Genomic DNA, 22,334 nt, shown 5'->3' with positions numbered 1-22,334 from the left:
CCCGCCGCCGGTCCCGCCGCTCTGCCGCCCGCGCTCCGCAGCGCTGGGAAAGGCGAGCAGTGCCGAGGGGGCGTGTCGGGCGGGCGGCACTCGGAGCCCCCACCCCGGCACGGACCGCCCGCGGAGGGGAGGTGGCGGTTCTGGAAGAGGTGGCCCCGGCTGGGAAGCCGAACTGCCGAGAGCGAGCGGCGCATCCCCAGAGACGCCCGGCCACCCTCCGGCGGCGGCTGTTTGTGGCAGTACACGCCGATTTTCACGGGCGTGAGTTTCGTCAGCCTGGATAGAGTTACTGCAGCGCGCAGCCGAGGGGTAGCTGTACAACTACTCAGTAAGGATTGAGATATCACGTTCCCCTGCCTCTGGAAAAGCTCGGGTTAGGTTCCTAAGAAAAGCAAACACTAGCAGTCTCTCTTATTAGAAGGATGCTGTTAGGTTGAATCAGCAAAACGCCGCCTAAAGCACAGAATTGTAATTTTTTCCAGAAAAAAACCCCACCAACAAAACCAAAAAACCCTCCTCCGCCAAAACCAGCCCATCTAGGCAGAAAACACAGCTTTAGCATTTATTTCCGAGGAAATTGATCGTCCTGGTGACAAAGCCAGCTCAGGACTGCCTTCTGTAACACACGTGTACCTGTGCAGGAGAGGAAAGTATTGCCGAGGTGGCTGCGAGAAGCCGGACAGGTTCGTGCCGCGGTTCTGTCACTGGCTTTAGGCACGTGTCTGCACTGGACGCTGCTGTGCTGGAAGTCAGTCGGGTTAGCTTAGGGCGAAGGTAGATACAGTTTGTCTGCTTTTAATTTAGGCAATATGCAGTTAATTCTCCTCACTGAGCAGCCTGAAACACCAGCCCAATGGGTTGATTCACTTTTTTATTTACCTTTAAGCTACTGGGCTAGAAATTAAAATAATGGTCTGCCTCTCCATCTAGTTTGCTTCGTTTTCTGCCCTAATGTTTTTGGTGGCATAACTAGCCTGAGAGACCCTCCCCAGAAAGGGAGAGGTGATGCACAGCACAGTTGGGCGTTGGAGGTTGCCCATCTCCTCTGTTAGCTGGGGTGACTGCTATTTCCCAGGTGCTGCCTGTTCCTGAGGGACACAGCTCTGCTGAGAGCCTGCAGGTTTTCTGCCTGCACCAGGAGAAGACCAGTGGGGCACCCACTGGGACACAGTGGGTGAGATTACACGGGGTTTGTCCTGGTTGTGATCAAGCAATGGGACTGCTCAGTCCTGCAGTGCTGCTGATGCCCTTGGACACATCTGCTCCTCCATGCCTCCCTCCATGCAGAGCAGTGCCATTGCCTCTCTCCTGACTCACTCATAACACACTCTGTGTGTGCACACTCTGCTCAGGTCACTGTCACAAGTCACCCCTGCAAAGGAACCTGTGCGAAACCTCAGTAAGAAATTCGACTTTAATGTCATGGCTTGAGGGATGGAGATTTTCAGAGATTACAGCAAGGCAGCTATCATGACCAGTGATCCCCAAGGCTATTTTAACAGGAATAATGAATATAAGCAATCACTTACAAATAGATTTCTTCCTAAAAGCCTGCAGAAAGTTTCCCTCTTGCTTTTTGTTGGTTCAACACCACTGGAGCAGTCAATGAGACAGAGTACGAGCAGCAGCACCTCAGTGGAGCAGAGTTACTCTGTGAGACAGCGGGAAAAATGAATTCTGAATTCTTCAGGACATTTCCAGATGACAGTTTGGGAAGGAAAGGCAAAACCCACAGTCTGCCTATATGTAAAATAAAGTGGAAAATCTCAGGCCACCTGTGCTTATCCATGCCAGATAAGTTAGAAAGCTGAACCCAGAACAGCTCATTCAGTAGTGAATTTCCTTTGTTGGCTTTTTAACCCTAACAGCTCTTTAAATTAGTGTCCTTATTTTCAAATCAACTATACATTTGTGTCATATTAATAATATTCATTGTCACTGGAGAGGTATTAAATGCATTTTACCTATGTTTCCAAGGGAATAGATGCCAGCTGAGAGTACTATTATCTGATTTCAGCCTGTCCTCAGTACTGTAATAGTATCAAGGCCTATTAGAGAGGACTCTCAGATACAAAAAGGTAACAATGACTGATTATTTATTTGCTTTATAGTAGCACTTAAGGATTCCTGCCAAGATCATGGCTCTGCTGTGCAAGGCTTTTTGCAGACTATGGCACAAGAGGTGGCCTTGCCTGACAGAGCTGACAATCTGAAATAAGAAAACAAAGCAAGTGCTGCAGCAAGGATGTAGCAGAGGAGTATGTGGTCATTTGAGTGTCCTTTAGTTCCTTGGAGGGTTTGTGCAAACAAAAGAGGGGATAGGAGGTAATGGGGGAAGAGACGGAAGGTGAGAGTGGACAACCCCTTACAGAAGAGATGAAAAATCCCACAGAACTGGAGTCTTCTCTGGTGCTTGGTACCAGTACCCCCTGCTAGAATCCTCAGGGTGGACCCAGCATAATCTCTTACTGGATGCTGCTGGTGCCTCAGGCACTGGAGATGCTCCAGTGTCTACTTTTAGCTAACAGTGCTGTGATCTTCTGAGGAAAGGGGTAAGAGCAAGGCCTAATTAAGTCCATTGGAAAAGAAGGAAGCAATTCTCACATTTTTACAATGAGTCTGTACAGGAGAACAAATTCTCCTGCACAAGCCCATTGAGGACACTGGCATGAGGTAGAGTCCAAAACCCTCATCTGGACCTCAGTGTCAGGGCACTATAGATAGGAAAGCAAATCCTATAGATGTACCAATGAGGAGAAGGAGAGCTGGAATATGCACACTTCAGTGTGGCGATGTTTCAGAGTAAAAGAAAGGAGATGTGTGGAAGAGTTTTGCTGAGAGAAAGAGGGCTTAGAGATAAGGGGAAGGATGAGCTGCAGAGGTCAGTACTGGCAACTAAATGGCTCACTTGCCAGGCTTAGCCTAGCAGTACAATTGGCTGTATAGATGGACATCTTCAGACTAGTACTGACTGAAAAGTGAAAGTGCAAGTACATTCCTAGGTCACGGGCCCTTCATTTCTCTGTAGCCATACTGTTAGAGCAGTGCCTGGCCACTGCTGTCCCTGATCTGGGAGTCAAGATGTGCCAGACACCCCTCCTGATACACAGATTGCACATGGCCACCATATTTTGAAGTATAAAAGAGCTTGATAGATGACTGTTCTGTGCCAGTCCACCTCAGTGCCAGAGAAAGGTCCATAGCATATTTCCTTTGCTACTATAGATGTCACCAAAGTATTTTGAACAAAGAGGGGGAAACAATTCCTGTCCTTCAGAAGAGGTAGAAGTCCTACTCCTGAGCACTATCTGACTCTCAGGAGCTCTGGGGGCCTTTGCTGGCTGAACCAGAAGGAGGATCAGAAGATGGTTTGTTCTGCGGGTACCAAACCATTGGAGAAGTTCAGAGCAGAGCTCATGCATGTTGCAGGCCCTGTGAGGGAGCAAAGAAGTGCTGAACGTAGAGAAAGCAAACTCCTGCAGGGAGAAGTCCAGCTGCTCACTGCAGTGGAAGGCAGATAGCTTTGACCCAGAGCCTGCTGAGACAGCAGAGCAGGACAAGGCCAAGAGACACTTCAGGGATTGAAGGGCAAATACTCGAGTCAGTAATTCCCATTTATTTAAATCCCCATCACTGACAATTCAGAGACAGATAAAAAATACTTGCTACCTCTCATGGACCTGTGCATGGGCACACGTGGGCATGGTGAGCAGGGCAGGGCTTGCCACCAACCATTTCACACAGAGATCCTACGTGAGAAGGGAAGGCATTGTAGAAAGTTTTCTGAGCTTGCTAGCTTTGACCTCTTTTTGTCATTTTATTTTCCATCTCCTGAGCCTCCCTTGTACCTGCAGCTGAGAGACTGAGTCTACAGCAAGAAACTGAGCTCACAGGGAATAAAACAGAGTAAAGGGCCTCCCACTCTTCAGCTTCAGTTTCACCTGAGTGCAGACTCCAAACCTTAGCATAAGGCAGAAAAGCAGAGATTAATTACAAATAATGTCATCATGTGTCCTGCAGAGCAGACCAAAGCAGTGGCATGGGCAGCATGGAGAAACCTTGTAATGGCTCAACTGAGATGCTGCCAGGATTGTAGTGTCCCCTCGTGGGTAGTGTCCCCACCTCACTGGTTCCTCCCTTGTCCCTGATATCACTGAAGGAGCATACCCACTGCCTCACGGAGGAAATGTCATTCTTCAAGTGCTTTTTTTGTCCTGAGGTCAGCAGAACAAATGATGTTGCAGTTTGTGGGGAAATTGAGAGGAGACAAAAGAGCCCTGCCTGACAGAGTACATCCCATCCCATCCCACCCCATCCCATACCACCCCTTCCTGTTGCAGCTCTCATCATACAACCACACTGAGTGCAAATGCATGTATGGTTAAGCTGTGCACTTGCACTAGGCCCACCAGTATCTTACACCTTCTTATCTACGTTCATTCCTCTGGAGGCTGCAGATGGAGCTGTCCACTGTTCAGAAAATATCAGGCTGGGCTATAATTTCGATAAATGTGATTGAATCCCATGCTTTTGAGCTTCTCCTGGCTTCTTGCAAGGGCTGGAATGAGATTTTTCCCACTTCTGTCCTGGCAGTAATGCTAGTTGGGCTCTCTGGAAAGGTATGAGTCTGTACATGAAGTGTAGAGGAAAAATTGGGAGTCTCCCATGCTCCAGACTAGTCGAGGTGAGAAAGCTTCACATTCTCCCATGCCAGCACCGAAGGCATTTGCCTTCTGAAAGACAGACACCTCTGGGTACAATTTCCCTAGCTGGTTCCCTCCTGTCCTAAGAGGTCTAGGCAGCAGTGTTTCCTTCTTTCTTGTCTATGACACTGATCTAGAAGGGATAAGATCAAGCTCTTGGGTTAGTATAAAAACCTGGGAAGAAATCCTGGGGGGAAAGTTTTCACTCTGAGTACATACATGAAAGTCCTGGGCATCAGTCCAGAAGAAGGAGGCAAAGAGTTTATAGGTCTGGGAGAGGGATCAAAGAAACCTGCAGCAGCCACGTCAGAACAGGAGGAAGACTTAGACACCTCTAATAAAGACTCTTGGGAATACATGTCACCACTGGTGCCCTCACCTTTGAGGGCAGCTGTAACCTTGACTCCTGCCAGCTGAGCTTCTGGCTGTCTCCTGACAGTCCCTGTCCAGCTGCCAGCGTGCACATCTGGGGCAGGGTGAAAGCCAGAGGAGCTGCTGGAGGGCAGGCACTTACCTGCAGGGTGCAGGGGCAGGAGCAGTCCTGAGCAGCCTGGCTTTGCAGTTCCGAGTCAACTGAGAAACCTTCTTGCGTCCAACCTCCAGGGATGCAACACTGGCCTGTGCAGGACCCTGCCTGAGTGGCACCCAGGGAAAATCACCCCACCAGCCATAGCCAGCTTTGTCTTTGTATTGCCCAAGAGCCAGGAAAAGGATAAGAAGAAAATTAGCTACAGGTATGATACTTTCCTACAACCAGCTGGTAAGAACTGGGTAGATAGACTTTGTTCTACTTTTTTGCCTTACTGGCCAAGAACCCAGCCGAGGGCTTGGTGCAATAATGATTGCCCTAGAACTGAAATAATGTCTCTCTCTTCCCCAGAATAAGGATAAACTGTCCTTTTCTGTGGTGTCCAAAAAAGCTCAGCTCCCAGGTGTTTTTATAGCCCATGGCACGCACAGCTGTGCCTCCTGAGGCACTTCTGGTCTGAAGTTTCTCAACAGGGTTTGGCAAAGCTGGTGCTGGCAAACAGTTGGCATACAGGGCACCAGGAAACAGCTTTCCTGAACCTGCTCCTCTTTCTTTTAGTCAGACAAGATCACCTCCTGGCTAGAGGTGCAGGATGAAACCATGGGAACAATGCAGGGCATTTGCACATCATAGGCCACCATCTCCTCCCGCGGGAAGATGTCTTGGATGAGCCAGGACAGCCTGTCTCTTAAGAGAAGGAGCTGTCAAGGCTGAGGAGTGCTGCTGCTCTTGGGTGCATCGGCAATGAGCGCTTGCCATCTGCTGGGAGGCAATCAGCCTGACAGGCGACAGTCTGGCAAGGGCTCTTGGGTGTAGAAAAAGGAGAAAGGCCTGTGCCAGCAGTCCCTGGAGAGCTGGGTGGTAATTTGGCCTTGCAAGAAGAGGGTAAACACAAAGCAGTCAGGAAACTCCAGTCTTGGACAGATGAGGGCTGACGGAACTCACTGCAGGGTTTCAACATGCTAACACTCCCCTTGAGCCCTTCTTGGAGGTGCCTCACCCCATTGCAAAGGTAGCAGAAGGCAATACATGTTCTTGTAACTAATGCATCTCACCTCACTCATTAGCAGCAAAGCAGAGCCCTGGTGTGGTGGCATCTTGCATTCCCACAGCACAATTTGCCAGCATCTGTCAAGCTGTTTGCTGTTCACAGCAAAGGCCACTCCCTGTCACAGCTTCCCCCACCTCTCCCTTTGACATGTTCTCAGGGTTCAGCTTTTTGTTATGCCACCAGCACATCCAGCCCAACTAGCATGGAGCATCCCAGTCCCTATTGTGTCAACTCCTGGGAACACACATCCAGCTGGAGAGTCCTCAGTTTCCCAATGAGATTATATGAATGTCTACAAGCAGATCTCAAGGTCTTGAAAAGCTGTTTTATTGATAAGTGGACTAAAGCTTCCCTTGCAATACAGGTACTGGTACGCCTGGGTGTAAGTCATATTTGTACACTGTATGATATTGATCTTATTATCAAAAGCAGCATCAACCTTCTGGGCCTGCTATCTCATTGGTGCACTGAATGAGATTATGCACAACAGGATCAGAGTCAGGGAAAGTTCTGAGATGTTACTCTTCTGGTATGGAAACCACCATGGGAACTTGACAGTATACAGACTGTATTTTTGCTCTTTTAATTCAGAAAGGTAAGAAACAACAGTGGCAGCATGAAATTTCTTTAATTTGCTGTATTTCATGACAGAGAAGGCCCAAACTCCTATTATGTATCTACATAGTTCTGGAAGGTAGCATTTTCATATGGTAGTTTTTTCCCCAGCAGAGCCCAGCTGCAAGCCCACATGCAGCGAGCAATTCAGGCACATCTGCAGAAGAAGGGGGTACAGGACCTTCTCCTGTCTCTGGCTCAAACTGCAGACACATTTCTTCAGTGGCAACACCATTTTAAGCAGCATTTAGCTCAGGCACTTATTTCCAACCCTGCTGTACCTACTAGACCATCTGGTCCAAGGGTTACTGTAGCTTTGTGGCAAACCAGACAGGGAAAATGTTCCAGATTAAAATAAACCCAGCAAGAGTCCCCTGACCAAAGAACAGTGTCCCAGAAGAATGAACACAGGCTGTGTGGAGGGGTAGGAGGAAACAGGAGATTCCCTTTCTACAGTGTGGACTGGCAATCTACACTTTGCATAATTTCAGAAGAAAAGTGGAAGAGACTGAATAAAAATGAGGCGGGAGCAACAGGGGGAAGTAGTGGCCTCAGACTGATATTTTTGTTCAGATTGTTCCTATCAATTGTTCTTCATGTTTAGAGCAGGGATGGAAAAATTGCTTTGACAAAAGACTATCTCCAAACATCTCTTCCTAAATTCAACCCAAATCTGTGCTCCACTCTTTTCTGATTTCATTCTGTAAGTAGAAAACTTCCCAAACAAGGGCTTAGCTTAGACCATGTTGTGTTGTAAGTAAACTTAGTGAAAACTATGAGCTGAGATTCCAGTGTAGGTTTGTGTGGACTTCCAGGGATACTGCAGTGAAAGGATGTTCTTTTCCAAGTCTGGTCAGAATCAAATAGCCCCCAGGAAAATTACAAGCTTGGCAATTCCAGGTACGCTTCCAGACTGAAAATATTCACTAGAGTGACTCTCCTAAGCTTTTCTTCAGTACATTATGAGGAAGGCTAGAAATAATTTCAGTCTAGTAATCCTCTAAAGGGGCCTGCAAAATCAAACCTTTGATTAGTGTCAAGATCTTCAAAATCAGAAGAAACACTAACAGTAGCATGTCTCGCTCCCCTCCTTGAGTAGTCACGCCTGGCAGCTTCTTGCAGAGCTCCTTGGCTTTAATTTACACATTACTCCATCTAGTGGCTTAAAGGTTCCAGCCTCCAAGAGTTTAAAACTCTGCCCTGGTACCAGCTGGAATTCAAACCTCTGCAGCAGTTTTGCCATCACCACTTTTGCCTCCATCTGTGGAGAAGAAAAGCAAATTCATTGTAAGTGACAGCAAATAGAGCTTGGACTGCAGCTGCTTAAAGTCAGTGTATTATGTTATACTGCTTTGTCAATATAGAGATTTAGAAATTAAATGCAGCCAGCTGAGTTTGGGCAGGAAACCTGGGACTTCATGGATTTGAAGACAACTGACAGGCACTAGGATCGGTCCTTGTGTTTATGCATTAACCCCATTTGGGAAATCAGACTGCAAAACTAAAACAGTGAAGACTGAGCACTGGTGCTTAGATTAACCCACAGAATAGACCCAAAGAGCTGGCCTCCTGCTGTCCTGAAATGCTCTCTGCTATGCTCATATAAATCATTAAATTGTTCCTTCCATCCATGTAGCCCCCTCATCACCTTCTCTGTGACAGTTCTGGCTTGTGTCCTTCTGCCAGCTGATGTTTTCCCTGCCTTGATTCTGTCAGGAGTAGCCACAGGATGGTCCCCAAGACCCCCTGCACATTCCCTCTGTGTTTGACCTTGGCTGGTAAAGGGATATTGACTGTGATTCCCATCAAGGGGTTTGGATTCAGGCAGGCTGACCCAGGACAGTTCAGAGGGAGTGCAGCCTGCTTGCTGCTCCTCCCTGAAGGCACCTGCATGTGCACACCAGTGACCTAGGACCAGTTTGGCACATGGATGTGTGCTCATGTGGCAGCATTTGAGAGACATCCATCATGGGTATGGGGGGGATATTCCCTCTAGAGAGAAGGGGGTCAGTGCACCATTAGTGTGGCCTTTGGTCCCCCACCACCAGCCATGGCAGCACACCCTGAGTTGGCCCAGTGCTTGCTATGGAGTGACATTCCAGGTCTCTGCTTACCTGTGCAAACACCTGCCCAATGCAGGATCGGGATCCCAGAGAGAATGGAAAATAGCAATAATATGGCCTGCAAAGAAAAACGTTCAAAACTGTCACTCTGACAACTTGATTATAAGGAAACAAGCAAATATTTCATCACAACAGTATGGAAATGGTCTAAATATCACCTCGCCTATCTGACTTGTTAAAATAGCCTCCAAATTACCTTCGTTTTTGCTTCAGAGCAGCAGTACAGCTCCACAGCATGTTTCCTCGAGATCTCTGCTTACTATATGGCTCAACTCACAGAGCTGTTTTGATGTATGCTAACCTTATTTCAAAGCTGAATGTTAAGCACACTCCAAATGCTCTCCAGCCTGTCATGAGGATGTAACGATCCACCCAATTATTGCTCCTTTGGGCAGCTCTGAACCGTGTGAGTGGGGGGGTGTTTGGTTCAGGAGACCAGACTAACTCTAGGCTGAAGCAAAACTCCTGACTCGTGAAGTAGCTGCTGATCTCTGTATCTAACTGTTTAGTCACTGATCCCTCCTACTGCGTTCCTGACCACTGACTAGCCTTAGGCTGCCTCCCACATGGCTGAACAGCATCTTCTGTGCCTCAGCCCCTTCTGCCCTCTCTAATATGGAGACACTTCAAGCATCCTGGGGCCAGGGCTGTCACATATTAAATGTCTGTATTGCACTAATGCAAATATTCAACCTGGTTTTGGCCCAAAGCTTTGATCTCAATATAAACATTAAATAACAATAGTATTGGTCTGTTTTTGCAAGGTATCATGTAGTCTAAAGAATTTTTGAACAAAAGCTGCACATTATTGCTCTCTATTTAGTCTAGGATGATTTAGTCTTACTCATACTGGAATGGAAAAATAGTTTTAGTCAATTTTTTTCCCCCTTGAAATATCTTCCCGTAATGGATCCTTATTAAATATTTAACAACCTGGGAGTAAAAAGAAACTCACTTAGGTGCATCTTTGCTGAATCGGTCTGGATTGAAAGTATATGGATCCTTGAAAAACCTTTCCATCCTTCCCATTAAATAAGTGCTGAACTGTCAAGAAAGAGTTTACTTGTTTTAGTCAAGAGCAGCACACTGAAAATGCTTCTTTGCTGTCAGAGATACAAAACCATAACTGCCTTCCACTCCCCAGTCCCAAATGAGAGTCCCGATTCATATCCCAGTTTTGGTCAAGATTTTAGAGAGGCCAGTAGAAATACACCCCGGGAAGATTCTGGCCCTCTGATCCACAGAACCATTACATTTGGACGAACTGCAGCAGCTAACAGCTGCTGATGGTGGATGGGACTCACAACGAGCGTGGTGTTGGCAGGAATTCTGATGCCGTTGATGACGTGCTCCTTCTCCAGCCTGCGCACGGTCCCTGCGACGGGCGGGTACAGCCGCAGCGACTCCTTCAGAACCTGTGTCAGCAAAAAGCACAAAAGGTCACTTAGTTGATACAGTATAGGCAGCAGAAATAGAATTAATTACCTCCCTATGGCCTTTCACTTTGGATAAGTGGGAGATTTTGACTTTTGAAACAGATGCTGGCGTATCTGCCTTGGGCTCCTGTGGGCAAAACACATGGCTAAGTCAGCTCCTTCAGGCCCAGTTCTTTCTTACAACTGGTAAAATACAGAGAAAAAGACACAAACCCACAGGAGATCCATGTATTAAACAAATCTAAAATCTCAAGTCAGGTCAACAACTAAGAGAAAAAGTAATAGGAAGCAAATTCAAAGGGAATATCTAAGAGTGAAGTCTCCTGGCCCTAATGAGCTGTTCTGGGCGCTGACTGCCATGAGGATGGGTGGTTGCTCCCACCTCCTTCCCACTCTCAGCACTGTGCTCCTGCTCCTGCCTTTGTCCTGCTTCTGCTGCTTGGGGAGCTGAGCCAGGTCAGAGCACCAAAAGGACAAAAAACAACTGGCAAAGGAAAATGAATAGGGAATGTTGAGAAAAAAATGGAACAAGACCATTTCTTTTGGTGGCAGTGAGCTGAAAAATGGCTTATTTCATCAAAGTGAAACCTAATTAATGGTGCACATGAGCATCACACTGAAAATGCAATTAACGGTGTGTATGCACGAGTGGACTAATGAAAAAAAATGGGGACAAAAGGATTCAGAATTGCCTGAGCGACAGGAGAGGAGTCCCATAGTCTCTGATACTCCAGTGATGGACTGGCTCTGACCAAGGGTGACTGATTTTGGTTGTACAGATCCAAGCTTGTGCTGCTAAATAAATGGTCTGCTTTGAGAGGCCCTCATGTGATGTGTCTTAAAACTGAAAGGATTAGATACCTCATCCTAATTGGAGTGGTATAATTGTGATGCTGTTTGGAGAAGCCTAAGGAAACCTGATGATTTCTGTAATCACACAGTTCCCTTTTCCTTCTGAGAAATACACCTATGAATCTATCTGCTTGTCAAAGCACAGTGATTTGTGGGATGCGATATGGCAAATCATAAAACTACTGCTCACCTTAGCAGGGCAGTTTAAGAGAAAAATGATCATAGCAGACTACTAAAATCACAGGGCAAGTTAAGCAGAATAGCTGCCAGGACTGTGAATCAGCCTCTCCTGAGGGCTGGTGGTATCCCCCACCTTGTAAAAAAGGATATGCAACACAAACACTGGCAAGTAGCCAAACCCTGGCTTTGCAGTTCATTACCAACCAGCATTTCAATACACAAGACCCCTTTTAGGACCAAACTCTCTCCCCCTCTTCAGAGTGACTGAAGAGGGTTTCAAGACTGAACAATGAAAAACTGTCACTACAAAAACTAGCCATTATTTTTGGCTGTCCTCAAATCCCATTGAGTTTATGGCACTTGGTGAGATCATAGCTGGAAATGCTTTAACAATAATCAAACAAAAATAGAGCTGTGAGTTAGGGAAGTGTGTGGGATTCACACACAGGTTGGGCTCAAAGTTGCAAATCCTTCTAAAAATTACAGCTATGGTTTCAGCTTAAACAGATAGGGATTATGCAACTCCACTCTAGCTCCCAGTTTGGTAATAACTAAGGAAAGCATTGAAGGAATTGTGTGGGATGTTGCAAAGAAATTTGAGGAGCATCCTTCCCAACAAGGCTAGACTGCTGCAAATGTCTCATGATACCTGCTTGCTGACTCTCTGGGGACAAACAATATCAGGATAAAATATCTGTATTGTTTTCAAAATCTTAAAAGTGTGGGGATCCTCCATGACATGTCAGAGGTGCTACCAAACAGCTCTGACTGGTATCTTACCTCACTCCTACAGTACCTGTGATAAGTAGGTGAGTTTGCCAAGATCCTCATAGTCAATGTCTCTCTTGGCACCAAGAACATCATCCACTTCAGCCTGAACCCTGCAGTTCAATTAAAAAATATTAGCTGCAGACGCCCATATCTTGCTAGGCAAGATTACATTTTTTACTTTCCAGACAGTAAGTTGGACTTGGACACCCATCCTCAGGCAAAATGCCTACCAATTCCCAAGCAGGTATCCTGAACTTGTACTTCTTATCAGGATGAAGCAATGTACACACAGGGCAGCTGAACCAGGTGGGATTCAGGACCAGTATATATAAAGGCTTTGAAAAAAAATCACCTAGATGAAACTGAAATAATCCATCTTATGCCTTTTTTTTTTTTACATTTTAGATATATTGGAACTATGAAACTTTATTTTGGAAGGGAGGCTAGAATTTATTGGGAATTGATCCTATCTTTTTAATAATCCTTATAATTAAGTTCATCTTGAAAGTAACAGCAAGTTGGGTTTTCAAACTGGAGTGCACATACCTTTCCAGTATTTCAGGATGCTGACCCAGTGCCATTACTGTAAATGACATCTGATTGGCAGTGGTTTCATGACCTAATGACACCAAAAATCAGTTTAAAGGTTAGCATGAAATAATAACATGACACAAAGATGGTCTACTAGCTGACTGTGAACAGGAAACTTTAAATGATGGACCCCAAATGTTTTATTTCAAGTATGCTACAATTAAAGGAAATACTAAAAGGGATGTAAAGTCTACGTAGGGAGCTTTCAAGAATGACAAGAACAGGACAGAGCTGGTAAAGATATGACTCATCTTGCTCAACTCAAAGCTGCACTGGCTGCATGCAGCACCTACTGGTTATGAGCTCCCTAACAGGAGAACCAGTGAGGTCCAGTATTTGCCTTGTTATATTATGGGACACACAGTTCTTCCAAAAAGCATGGATTTACCAGTTTTGAGGGAAAACAGAGCTTCCAACCACCTGTATTTGAAATGTCTGCTTTATGTGTTAGGATGACCCTGCTTGACCAGGGAAGTTGGAGTAGAAGAGTTTTCGAACGTTACTCATTCTGAGACTCTGATGTGGGTAGTTTTCCTTTTTTCATGGATAGGCACATGTATTATTTTAAAGCATTACAGAAAACAGACTCCTACAAAAATGTATTTGTTTCAATAATGTCTTTCTTGCAAAAAGACAGCATTTTGACTTCACCTTCTTAGGAATCTAAATCCTATTGACCTGCAAGATGATGTTTATCTCATGTATTAAATTGGCCCATGTTTTTTCTGATAGGCTTGACAGTGCCTTCTCCTACCAAGCATTGACTAACACCCTTCAAGCAAGAATGGCATTTAATGATGTGGGTGAGGTGACATGCAGATATGTGGAATATGTTAAAGGTGCTTTCAGCGAGGTTTGGCAGGATCTGGGAGGAAGGACCAGAACCCTGTAAGGAACAGCCTTGCAGCTCAGTGGGCAGTGGGAAGCCAGAGTTTGGGAACCAGAGTGGGAAGCCTGGCATTATTTGCTGTGTCAATATGACTGAAAGAGGATAACCTGTGATTTGCCTTTGAGAAAACTGAAAGTTCTCTTCAGACCTTGCCCTGCTGGTCCTACGCCAGTGTAAATACTGCTGTCTTCCAACCAAGAGACTCCTGGATACAGCAGCATTACACATGAAGTGATGATGTTAATGATGATGTTAATCATGATTAACAAGGGTGTTAATCATGACCCAAGAATGAGTACAGCTTCCCACATGACATATCCAAGCATAAAAATAGCTACCAACCTGCAACAAAGAAAGTGATAAAGTTATCCAGAATGTTTTCATCATCTCTAGTGTCCTCCAGAGCTGTCAAAATAGAAAAGCAACTGGGATTAGAAAATGCCCCCATGCCCCAGTTGGACCAGCCAGAATGCTCTGCCCTGTTTGGCACATATTGGGTGAGGTGGCATCAAGAAGAGATGCTCAGGGGGTGTTTCAGTGGTGGTTTGTGACCAATATTTGATCCAACACAATGCAACAGGGGATTTTCAAAGCAACTCTACTATCTTCAGTGTGAAAAAGTGATCAAAGTTCAGATCCCCAAAACAATCCTCCCCAAATCCCATGGCAAAACATACCACAGAGAAATTCACTCAAACAGCAACACGTCCCTTACCATCTCCTTTCAGTATCTGTGTAAGAATATCCAACGTGGCTTCCTTCCCATTCTGGAGAGCTTCTCTCCTCTGGTCAATGCACTCCTTCCCCACACGCCGCAGCAGCCTCACACTCTCCCTGACCTCCTTTACCAACTTCTGTTTCCCTGGCATGTACTGAATACAGAATTTCTTGAGTAATTTTATTCTTTTTGCTGGTAAGAAATAATTTCAATGTTATTTTACAAGGCAGCACCTTGCTTTCTGCTAAATGACACTTGTCACAAAAACGTCTGCTCTCCACGGAACAAAGTGAACGCCCCCAGGATGAAGGGTTTGGGCTGAAATGAGAAATATTTCAGTCTGTGCATGCTGATGTCCTGTCTTATCCAAGCTGATGTTTTGGGCACCATGAGCAAAATGCCTCACCTCTCCATGGAAAGAGACAGCAGCATGCAATACAGATCTCACCCCTGGTCCCAAAAAGGAAAACAGGAGCTCTAAAAGCCTGAACTACAACTTTCATGAGACACTAGGATGATCTTTAACTTAAATATTTCATATTACATCCATAATTTCTTAGTAGATAAATTTGGGTTGAAAATATCATTTTTTTATGGCAAGAATGTTCAAATTTCTTCCACTTTGAGTGAGGGTTGCCATCCTGCTTGGACAAAGGGCAAAAATCTCAATTTTTAATGGGTCTGAAAGTGTAAAACCATATGAAAAGGAGACACATGCATAGGGGAAGAGAAGACAGAAAGGAAGCATTAAATGTTAATGTTAATTCTGCAAGTGTTTTAAAGCATTAGTGAATTTTATCTTGATGCACATTGGAGGGAAAGATCTACAGATGACTATTTCCCCATCAAATATGGACCTTGCACGGCTCCCTCCCACTAACTCAGGAGGGAACAGAGCCTCCAGCTGGATATGAGGAGAGAGGACAGAAGTGAGGAGTGTACAGACCTGTATGAGGGGGATCCGTGACTTGGTCAGTCCCTCCAAAACCATGGTCACAGCGTGTGGTAAAGGCATCTGGTCATCACTCAGTGCATTTAATTCCAAGCCAAAGGCTACCTAAGGAGCAGGAGAGAAAAAGGCAACTTGCTGCACCCTCCTGGCTCCCTGGGGCTGGGGTGAAAGATCAGGATAACCTCATACCATCACCTTTTTCCCTAAAAATATCTCAGGCTAGATCCTGCCCTGCAGGAGACCATGAGGGGAGGGCAATATCTACATTATGCTTCCTCCTTATTTGGGGGGATTAATAATTTACTATTACTCTTCATTCATCCCAAACTGTTTTGCATAGATAAGGGAAAAGCCAGCGTAAGGCAGACTTCATGCTGACATATAATGGCAATAATATAACCCATGAATGAGCACTGGTGTGCCCCTTTTGGCATGGAGGGCTGGGAGGTGTGAGGATGAAAGGGCTTTTGCAAAGGGTCCCCATCCTGCAGGCCACACTGAGACTGTGCACACCCTTCCCTATCTGCCCCTTCCCATGGCTCAGTTCAAATGGAAGTGGCACAATTAGTCCTTCAGCTCTTCTGGCACTGGCGGGGAAAGGTCTTTTTCCCTGGCTCCAGTTCCAGCTCCCATCCTGCTGCCAGTACACATTACTTCCATTCCTTCCTGCCATTGCAGAGGAAACAAGAAAGCGACAGCTGGTACCTTTGCAATGATATCCATAGTCACCCGGCACATCATCGACAGCATGCTAAACTCTTTTTTCCCATCTGCCATTTCCTCTAGCTTCTCCATCAGCTCCTCTGCTTTTTCATTAAAAGTTTCCATCAGACCAATCAGGTAGCTGAACAATCAATAAAGATGAGTAGTGGGGGTTCTGAAGAGGACATCTTTGCTCAGCCAAAATAACTTTATTTTCTATAGAAAATTGTAATTCTTTTTTTATTTATAATCAACTTGCCTTAATACCTTAAAAAGCAAACAGATAAAATGAGCTACATTCTTCTTACAGCAGCCCTGCTCTGCCCTGCCATAAAACTAATGTCTGTCATGGCAAAGGGCTGTGGCTTGTGCACACTGAAGCAAAGCATGTGGACTTTATCTTTGGACCCTACGTGCAGTGCATTGAGGCACACACAGGGAAACCAGACCAACCCTCTGCCTTACCTTTTCTAACAGGATAAGACAGCCATAACCACACTCCTGCATATACAACCTTGGGACCTTTCTGCCATTGCTGAGCTCATAGGGGTGTCACTGCTCCATGGGAAGTCTGGTCAAATTATACTTGGCATGGAAATGGTGTCCTAGACTTAAGTAAAATGTAATTTTGGCACTAACTGTCTTTTTTTTTCCCCTCTAAATATCAAATAATGACAGGGAGAATCATGAAAATACAGCAGAAATAACAGCTAGCTCATCCCAGAAATATCTGCCTTACGTTCGGCTGAAAGCTGGATCCATTATCCTCCTCTGCTTGTGCCAATGCTCATGGTTGCAAACAGTTACCAAGCCATTCCCCAGAAACCTAGAATGTAGGAAAACAAGGAAAGGAACAGTTTTCAGCAAGAGAGCCAGCTGAACCCCATGTAGTCACAAAGGTAAGTCTTTCACATCTACTTTCTTCTATTTTGCCCATGTATAAGGAGCACTGTGACACTTTGAGTATTGCAATCATTGCATGACTCTGGACAACAACTGAACCACAAATATGTTTTGCTAGGTAGGTGTGGACTGCTGAGTCCAATAAGATGCTGGTTCATTACAGCTGATATACAAAGAATTAATATAATAACTGGATTATTATATTTTTAAAAGCTTCAGCCTAACAAAGAAATCCCCTTTTTTGTGATTGAATTTAGGAGCTGCAAACTCCCACTCATCAAGGACTAACTCAGCGCTCTAAAATCTTAGTAAGAAGTTTGATGATGGTCTTGAGCAGACTATTCTGAGACTAATTGAACATCCCCAGGCAGGAAAAAAATGTATACGATCAAGGTAAAACAAAATCCAACATATCCTCCTCCCTGACTGGGAAGACATTTGACTTCACACAAAAATTATTAGGTACATGCTGCTTACGTATGTCTGGAATTAGACATTAATCCCCCCACTAAGGTCTGAGTCAAAATAAGTGTTCAGCTGTGGTGTTATTAGTCTTGCACTTATTTACAGATCACAATGGCTTCAGATGGGTTTTGCCTACCTCTCACCAAATAGGCTGAAGATACGATCGTACACCAGCCGATCCTTTGGGTACTGTGGTGACATCAAGAACTCCTAAAATCGAATCTCAGGTCAGTGAATACTGAGTGCAATCTGTTTCCCAGACAAAACATAAAATTTCACTCACACATTTACTGTGTTCCTTCTGTAGCAATAGTCTGAGGAGTAGATGAATTATTTGGTGTGCCCTGATTCCCCAGTTCCCATGCTACTAGCTTGTTTTGCATGCCTCTAGCACTTTTTTGCCCAATGACCTGAAATCTCACTCTCTGGTAATTGCAAAGATTTAGAGAAAGAAATTCAGTCTCTTGTGCTTCGTTCATTTGAGATATTAAGCTCTTGCAGAGGGACTACTTTTCAGAAATGGTGGGTGTTTGCTATATGTGCTGTTTAAATAAATGTGACAAAGTAAATTAACCAATCAAGGAAGAAAATAAATCAGGACAGCCCACAGAGCAGAACACCTCATCCTCCTAACCCTGCCAGAGCCAAGCACAGACTGGCTGCTTCGTGCTACCCTGAACATCAGGCACTAGCTCCGTCCTTATGGAGGGAGAGGCTGATTCCCCACTGCTGATGTGACTTTATTTTTTGAGTACCTTCACTCCTTCAGGACTCACAACCATTACTGTGACTCTGTGAAAGGCATTAAATCGTACAATAGGTCCGTATTTTTCTGCCCTGTAAGAAGAGAAGATTAAAAAAAAAGAGAATTATGGTACAAACAACCAACATGTAACAGTTGCGACCTAATAAACTCAAAGGACCAGAGCACACTGCAGTGTCTAAAGACAATAGGAGAATTACAGAATCGTCAAGGTTGGAAGAGACCTTCAAGACTATCTAGTCCAACAGCCAACGCAGCACCACCACCACAATTACCCCTAAACCACATCCCCAAGGGCCACATCCAGACGCTCCTTCAACACTTCCAGAGACAGTTACTCCACCACCTTCCTGAGCAACTTATTCCAAAGCCTAACCACTCTTGCAGCACAAAAATTTTTTCTAATATCTATCTGACCTGAAAGATCAATGCTCTCTCTCTGGCTCCTCTCCTGACCCCCTGAATGATGCCAGTTGCACAATTCAGGGTCTCCATACCTTGATTTCCCCACTTGTTCTATATCAATGTTATTGATGTGTCTCAACTTACCACTGCAGGAAGAGATCATGAACAAATTCCTGTTTCTTCATCATTCTCCATAAGATTGGGAGGTGTCCAAATAAAAAGCTGCAGAATATGAAGATTAAGAAGGTCACAAGGATGCCAACATTGGGTTTTATATGGATTGCAATCCTTGTTGCTCAGTGAGTGTTCCTCAGGTTTCACTTGTAAGGAAAGACGAAAATAACTCCAAGCTATGCCAACGCCCAGCCCTCATCACATTGGTAAGCTGGGGACCAAGGTCAGGCTGGTGTATGCACACAGCCAGGAACACCAGTGCAGAGACAAAGGATGAGGTCTTTTTTGCTGCTGTTTTATAGGATAAGTTTGGGTCTGGGTGGGAGCCCCCCATGAATTGCTTTGCCCTTTGTCTAGCTGATCGAATTTTGACTGCAACTATTATGTTTCTGTACATAAAACAGATATTTGCATTAAATATTCTTTAATATGTGCTCAGCTCTAAGGGTAACTTCAGTTCTGGCAGTGGAGTTCTGTTAAGCAAAATTAGGAGCCTTCTGCATAAAGCTATGTTACTTCAAATGCTGGGGAAAAAAAGGACCTAGAAATATAATCACTGGTTAATATGGAAACTGAAGACATTAATGAAAAAGGTTAACTCTTCAAATACAATAGCTGAATTAAAAAGTTAGAGATCAACTCCTTCCTCCAACTGAGAGCAGTGAATTCCCACAGGTTTCGCGTAAATCTGAAGGAAGATTTGGCCAAGCTCTTCTCTAAATGAAGCAAGCTGCACTCAAGATCTGTTTTCCATTTGAGAGACAGAGAGCCATGCCATCATCTTTTTCAGTATAAATAAACTAGAGGGGACATACAGGCTCTTATTTTATTACTGTTGGAACTGGGAGGCACATAAAATAATGACTCCACAAAGACACCCAACATCTACAGAAACTTTTAATCCTCCACTTCTTTGACTCCTCCATTGTAACTGGATTCTGAAAAGATGTGAAAGCCCCAAATACAACGCAAGTCCTTTGTTAGCTAAAGCTCTGGAAACTGCTCTATCTGCAGAGCAGGAAGCAAGGTCCCACTCATGGCTCCTCTTGTCTGACACATAAATCCTCAGAGATATTTTTCATCCCCTCTCCTATCACCCAGTTAAGTCAGGTGTTACAACAGGCCTAAAACATTTATCCACTACTAAGAAGACCCAGTAACTTACTGCATGTCATGAAAAAAACTACGTGTGGGTTTGGTTTGGGATATATAACTACCTGACACTATCAACTGAAAACATGTATTTACAAAGAAATCCCCTTTTCCCATTTCTTGTTATTCAACCTTTAATATCAAGCCAAGCTTTGAAGAGGCAACCTCCTCTCTACAGGTGAGCCATTCATGCAGAAAAAAAATAAAACAAAGCCACTATGACCACTAGGACTCGCTTTTCCAGTCTGTCCTGCACAATTTTCCTTGAGAGATGTGCTGTGCTAGTTCTGATAAAATAAATGGGCTCAGGGAATCAAGGGCATTAATGTAATCTTGTCATCAGGCAGCCATAAGACTTTAGACAAGACTTTGATAAGATCCTGTTGTACTTCATCCTAAAATAAGGCTTTCTTAAGCTTTTATCAAAGGGAAAGAGCCAAGGGCAAAGGGAAAATCCTGCTTCTGGGAAGAATAAAGCCTTGAAAGGATGCAGGCTGTGGACTGGTTGGCTGGGAAGCACATCTGGTGGGCAGTGAGCTGGACACAAGCCAGCCTTTGCTTCTGGTGCTGCTCTTCTCCAGTTTTCCAGATATAGTATCAGATGAGAAGTGTTTAGATTTGAATTACTCCCATTCCAAAGCAATCTGGGTTGGCAAGGACCTCTGGAGGCCACCAGCCCAGTCCCTTTCTCCAGGCCAGTCAGCATCAGAGCTCAGGGCTGCACCCAGCCATATGGACCAGCTTTTGAGCACCCTCATGATGAAGGTGTTTCGCTTTACACCTCAATGGCCTTAAGACAATTCGTGCCATTGCCCTGAAAACAGCCATTGGATTCACTCTGCCCTTCAGCAGCTGCTTCTCTGCTGAAAGCCAGCCCAGCTCTAAGCCTCCTGGGCACCCCAGCTGCCTCCACTGGACTCCCCTCAGTTTGTCAATGTCTTTCTTTTACCATCAACACACACAGCATCTGGCTTTACCTCTTATTATTTTTTTTTATAAACAACTTTTCAGAGCTGGAGGTATTTGATTTTTCTTACCTTGTACATTTAGGAGTGGAAGTGCTTGTGCAACAGGTACTGAAGTGGGAGTTTTGGATTGTACCCGGCAATTTGTACTTTTGAAAAGCCATCAAGTGCTGTGGGCTCACATGACATACAAGCCTCCTCTTAGACAAACCAGTACTAGAAACCTTTCTGGGAAGGATCCTATGCTGATGACCAATATCAAGCCTCAAACCCTGAAGAAGGGACACAAAAGCGGCCACAGGGTTCCTCAAGCTGCCACTACTCTGTGGTGTTACTCCACACCTCAAAATGAACTTATGGACAAGCAGGTTTAGGTACAACAAGGTCCAGCCTCTCTCTAATCTTAGTACCTGACCCTGATTACACAAGTAGGCTGAAGCTTGGAGCTGGGTAGCCAAGCTTGGTGTCCCTGTAGGCTGTTTCTGTTAGCCAGTGCTGGTGCAGTGTCTCTTCCTGTGGCATGTTACAGAGGGCATGTGCACCCACGGGTGAGGTTGAATGGGAAGCTCACACACTCCTGCAAGAGCCATGTCTCCTTCTGACACTGCTGCCAATGCCTTGCTGGCACCTTTCTCACCATCCTTTATCACTTATGACATTTTTATTTATTTATGGCAGAAACCAAACACCTGGCTCATGAGGGAGAGCACGGAAGGTGCCTGGTGGAGTTAGCGTCAACGTGCCTGCTGGAGCAGTGTAGCAGGGCTGGCTGTGCTGGTCCAGCGCAGGGAGCCCCTCCCGCGCTGCACGGCCGGTGCTGCCGTCAGGTCCCTCCGTGGTGTCCTAAGCGAACGCACAGCTCGGGTGGGCGGCTCTAAACCCCTCCTTCGTGCCGCTGTGGCCACCCGGGAGATGCAGGTCAGGGCATCCAGCCCCGGCCGGCCAGGCGGGATCGCCGGCGATGCCGGACGGTGCCAGCCCTTCCCGGGGAGCGGGCACACATGAGCGCTGTGCCCAGCCTGCTCATCCCTCGCCGCTGCCCTCGCCTACACCCGCCAGGCTCGGCCTGGCCCAGGGACACCGGTTGGAGGGTTTATTTCCTGCTCTGACGTCTCCTCACGGCTCCAGCCCAGCGGCCAGGTCTGGAACCGGCGGCGGGGAGCGCCCAGCGGAGACACCCGCCCGGGCCGCCATCTCCTCGCCCCGCCCCGCCGGCCCCTTACCTCTCCCGCGGCGCGCCGGGGATGTGGTCGTACTTGGCATGGATGTGCTTCACGTAGCAGCAGTACAGGACAAAGGCCAGGAGGCAGAGGGCCAGCAGGAGCCCCCCGGCCGCCCACAGCGCCTCCATCCCCGCCGGCTGCCAGTGCTGCCCGCCCTGTCCCGGGCGAAGGG

The 22,334-nt window shown here is 45.8% G+C and overlaps 1 protein-coding gene across 2 annotated transcripts; it reads right to left on the bottom strand.

Annotated features, from left to right (window-relative positions):
- Positions 1-6,892: 6,892 nt before the first annotated feature.
- On the bottom strand, positions 6,893-22,334 carry LOC116788774 (cholesterol 24-hydroxylase). Of its 2 annotated transcripts, none has more exons than XM_032691863.1 (15): positions 22,163-22,334; positions 18,793-18,870; positions 18,236-18,317; positions 17,617-17,690; positions 16,852-16,938; positions 16,116-16,254; positions 15,405-15,515; positions 14,456-14,612; positions 14,083-14,145; positions 12,807-12,879; positions 12,286-12,370; positions 10,326-10,436; positions 9,977-10,065; positions 9,013-9,079; positions 6,893-8,159 (listed from the first exon to the last, which is right to left on the bottom strand). In XM_032691863.1, the coding sequence occupies exons 1-15, from the start codon at positions 22,288-22,290 to the stop codon at positions 7,998-8,000; spliced, it is 1,506 nt and encodes a 501-aa protein (XP_032547754.1). In that variant the 5' UTR covers positions 22,291-22,334; the 3' UTR covers positions 6,893-7,997. The 2 variants fall into 2 exon arrangements, with proteins under 2 accessions (XP_032547754.1, XP_032547755.1); XM_032691864.1 differs by having other exon boundaries at positions 18,266-18,317.

Source organism: Chiroxiphia lanceolata, chromosome 6 (assembly GCF_009829145.1).
Source record: "Chiroxiphia lanceolata isolate bChiLan1 chromosome 6, bChiLan1.pri, whole genome shotgun sequence".
Taxonomy (NCBI): domain Eukaryota; kingdom Metazoa; phylum Chordata; class Aves; order Passeriformes; family Pipridae; genus Chiroxiphia; species Chiroxiphia lanceolata.
This window is presented reverse-complemented; position numbering and strand designations above follow the sequence as displayed.

Bases quoted from the DNA above. Each gene is read 5' to 3' on its own strand.
- LOC116788774 (XM_032691863.1), bottom strand. From the start codon at position 22,290: ATGGAGGCGCTGTGGGCGGCCGGGGGGCTCCTGCTGGCCCTCTGCCTC. The intron at 16,255-16,851 runs GTAAGGCAGATA...TTGATTGTTCAG, and splicing joins GATCCAGCTTTCAGCCGAAC to CTACCTGATTGGTCTGATGG. The intron at 12,371-12,806 runs GTATGTGCACTC...ATTGAACTGCAG, and splicing joins CATCCTGAAATACTGGAAAG to GGTTCAGGCTGAAGTGGATG.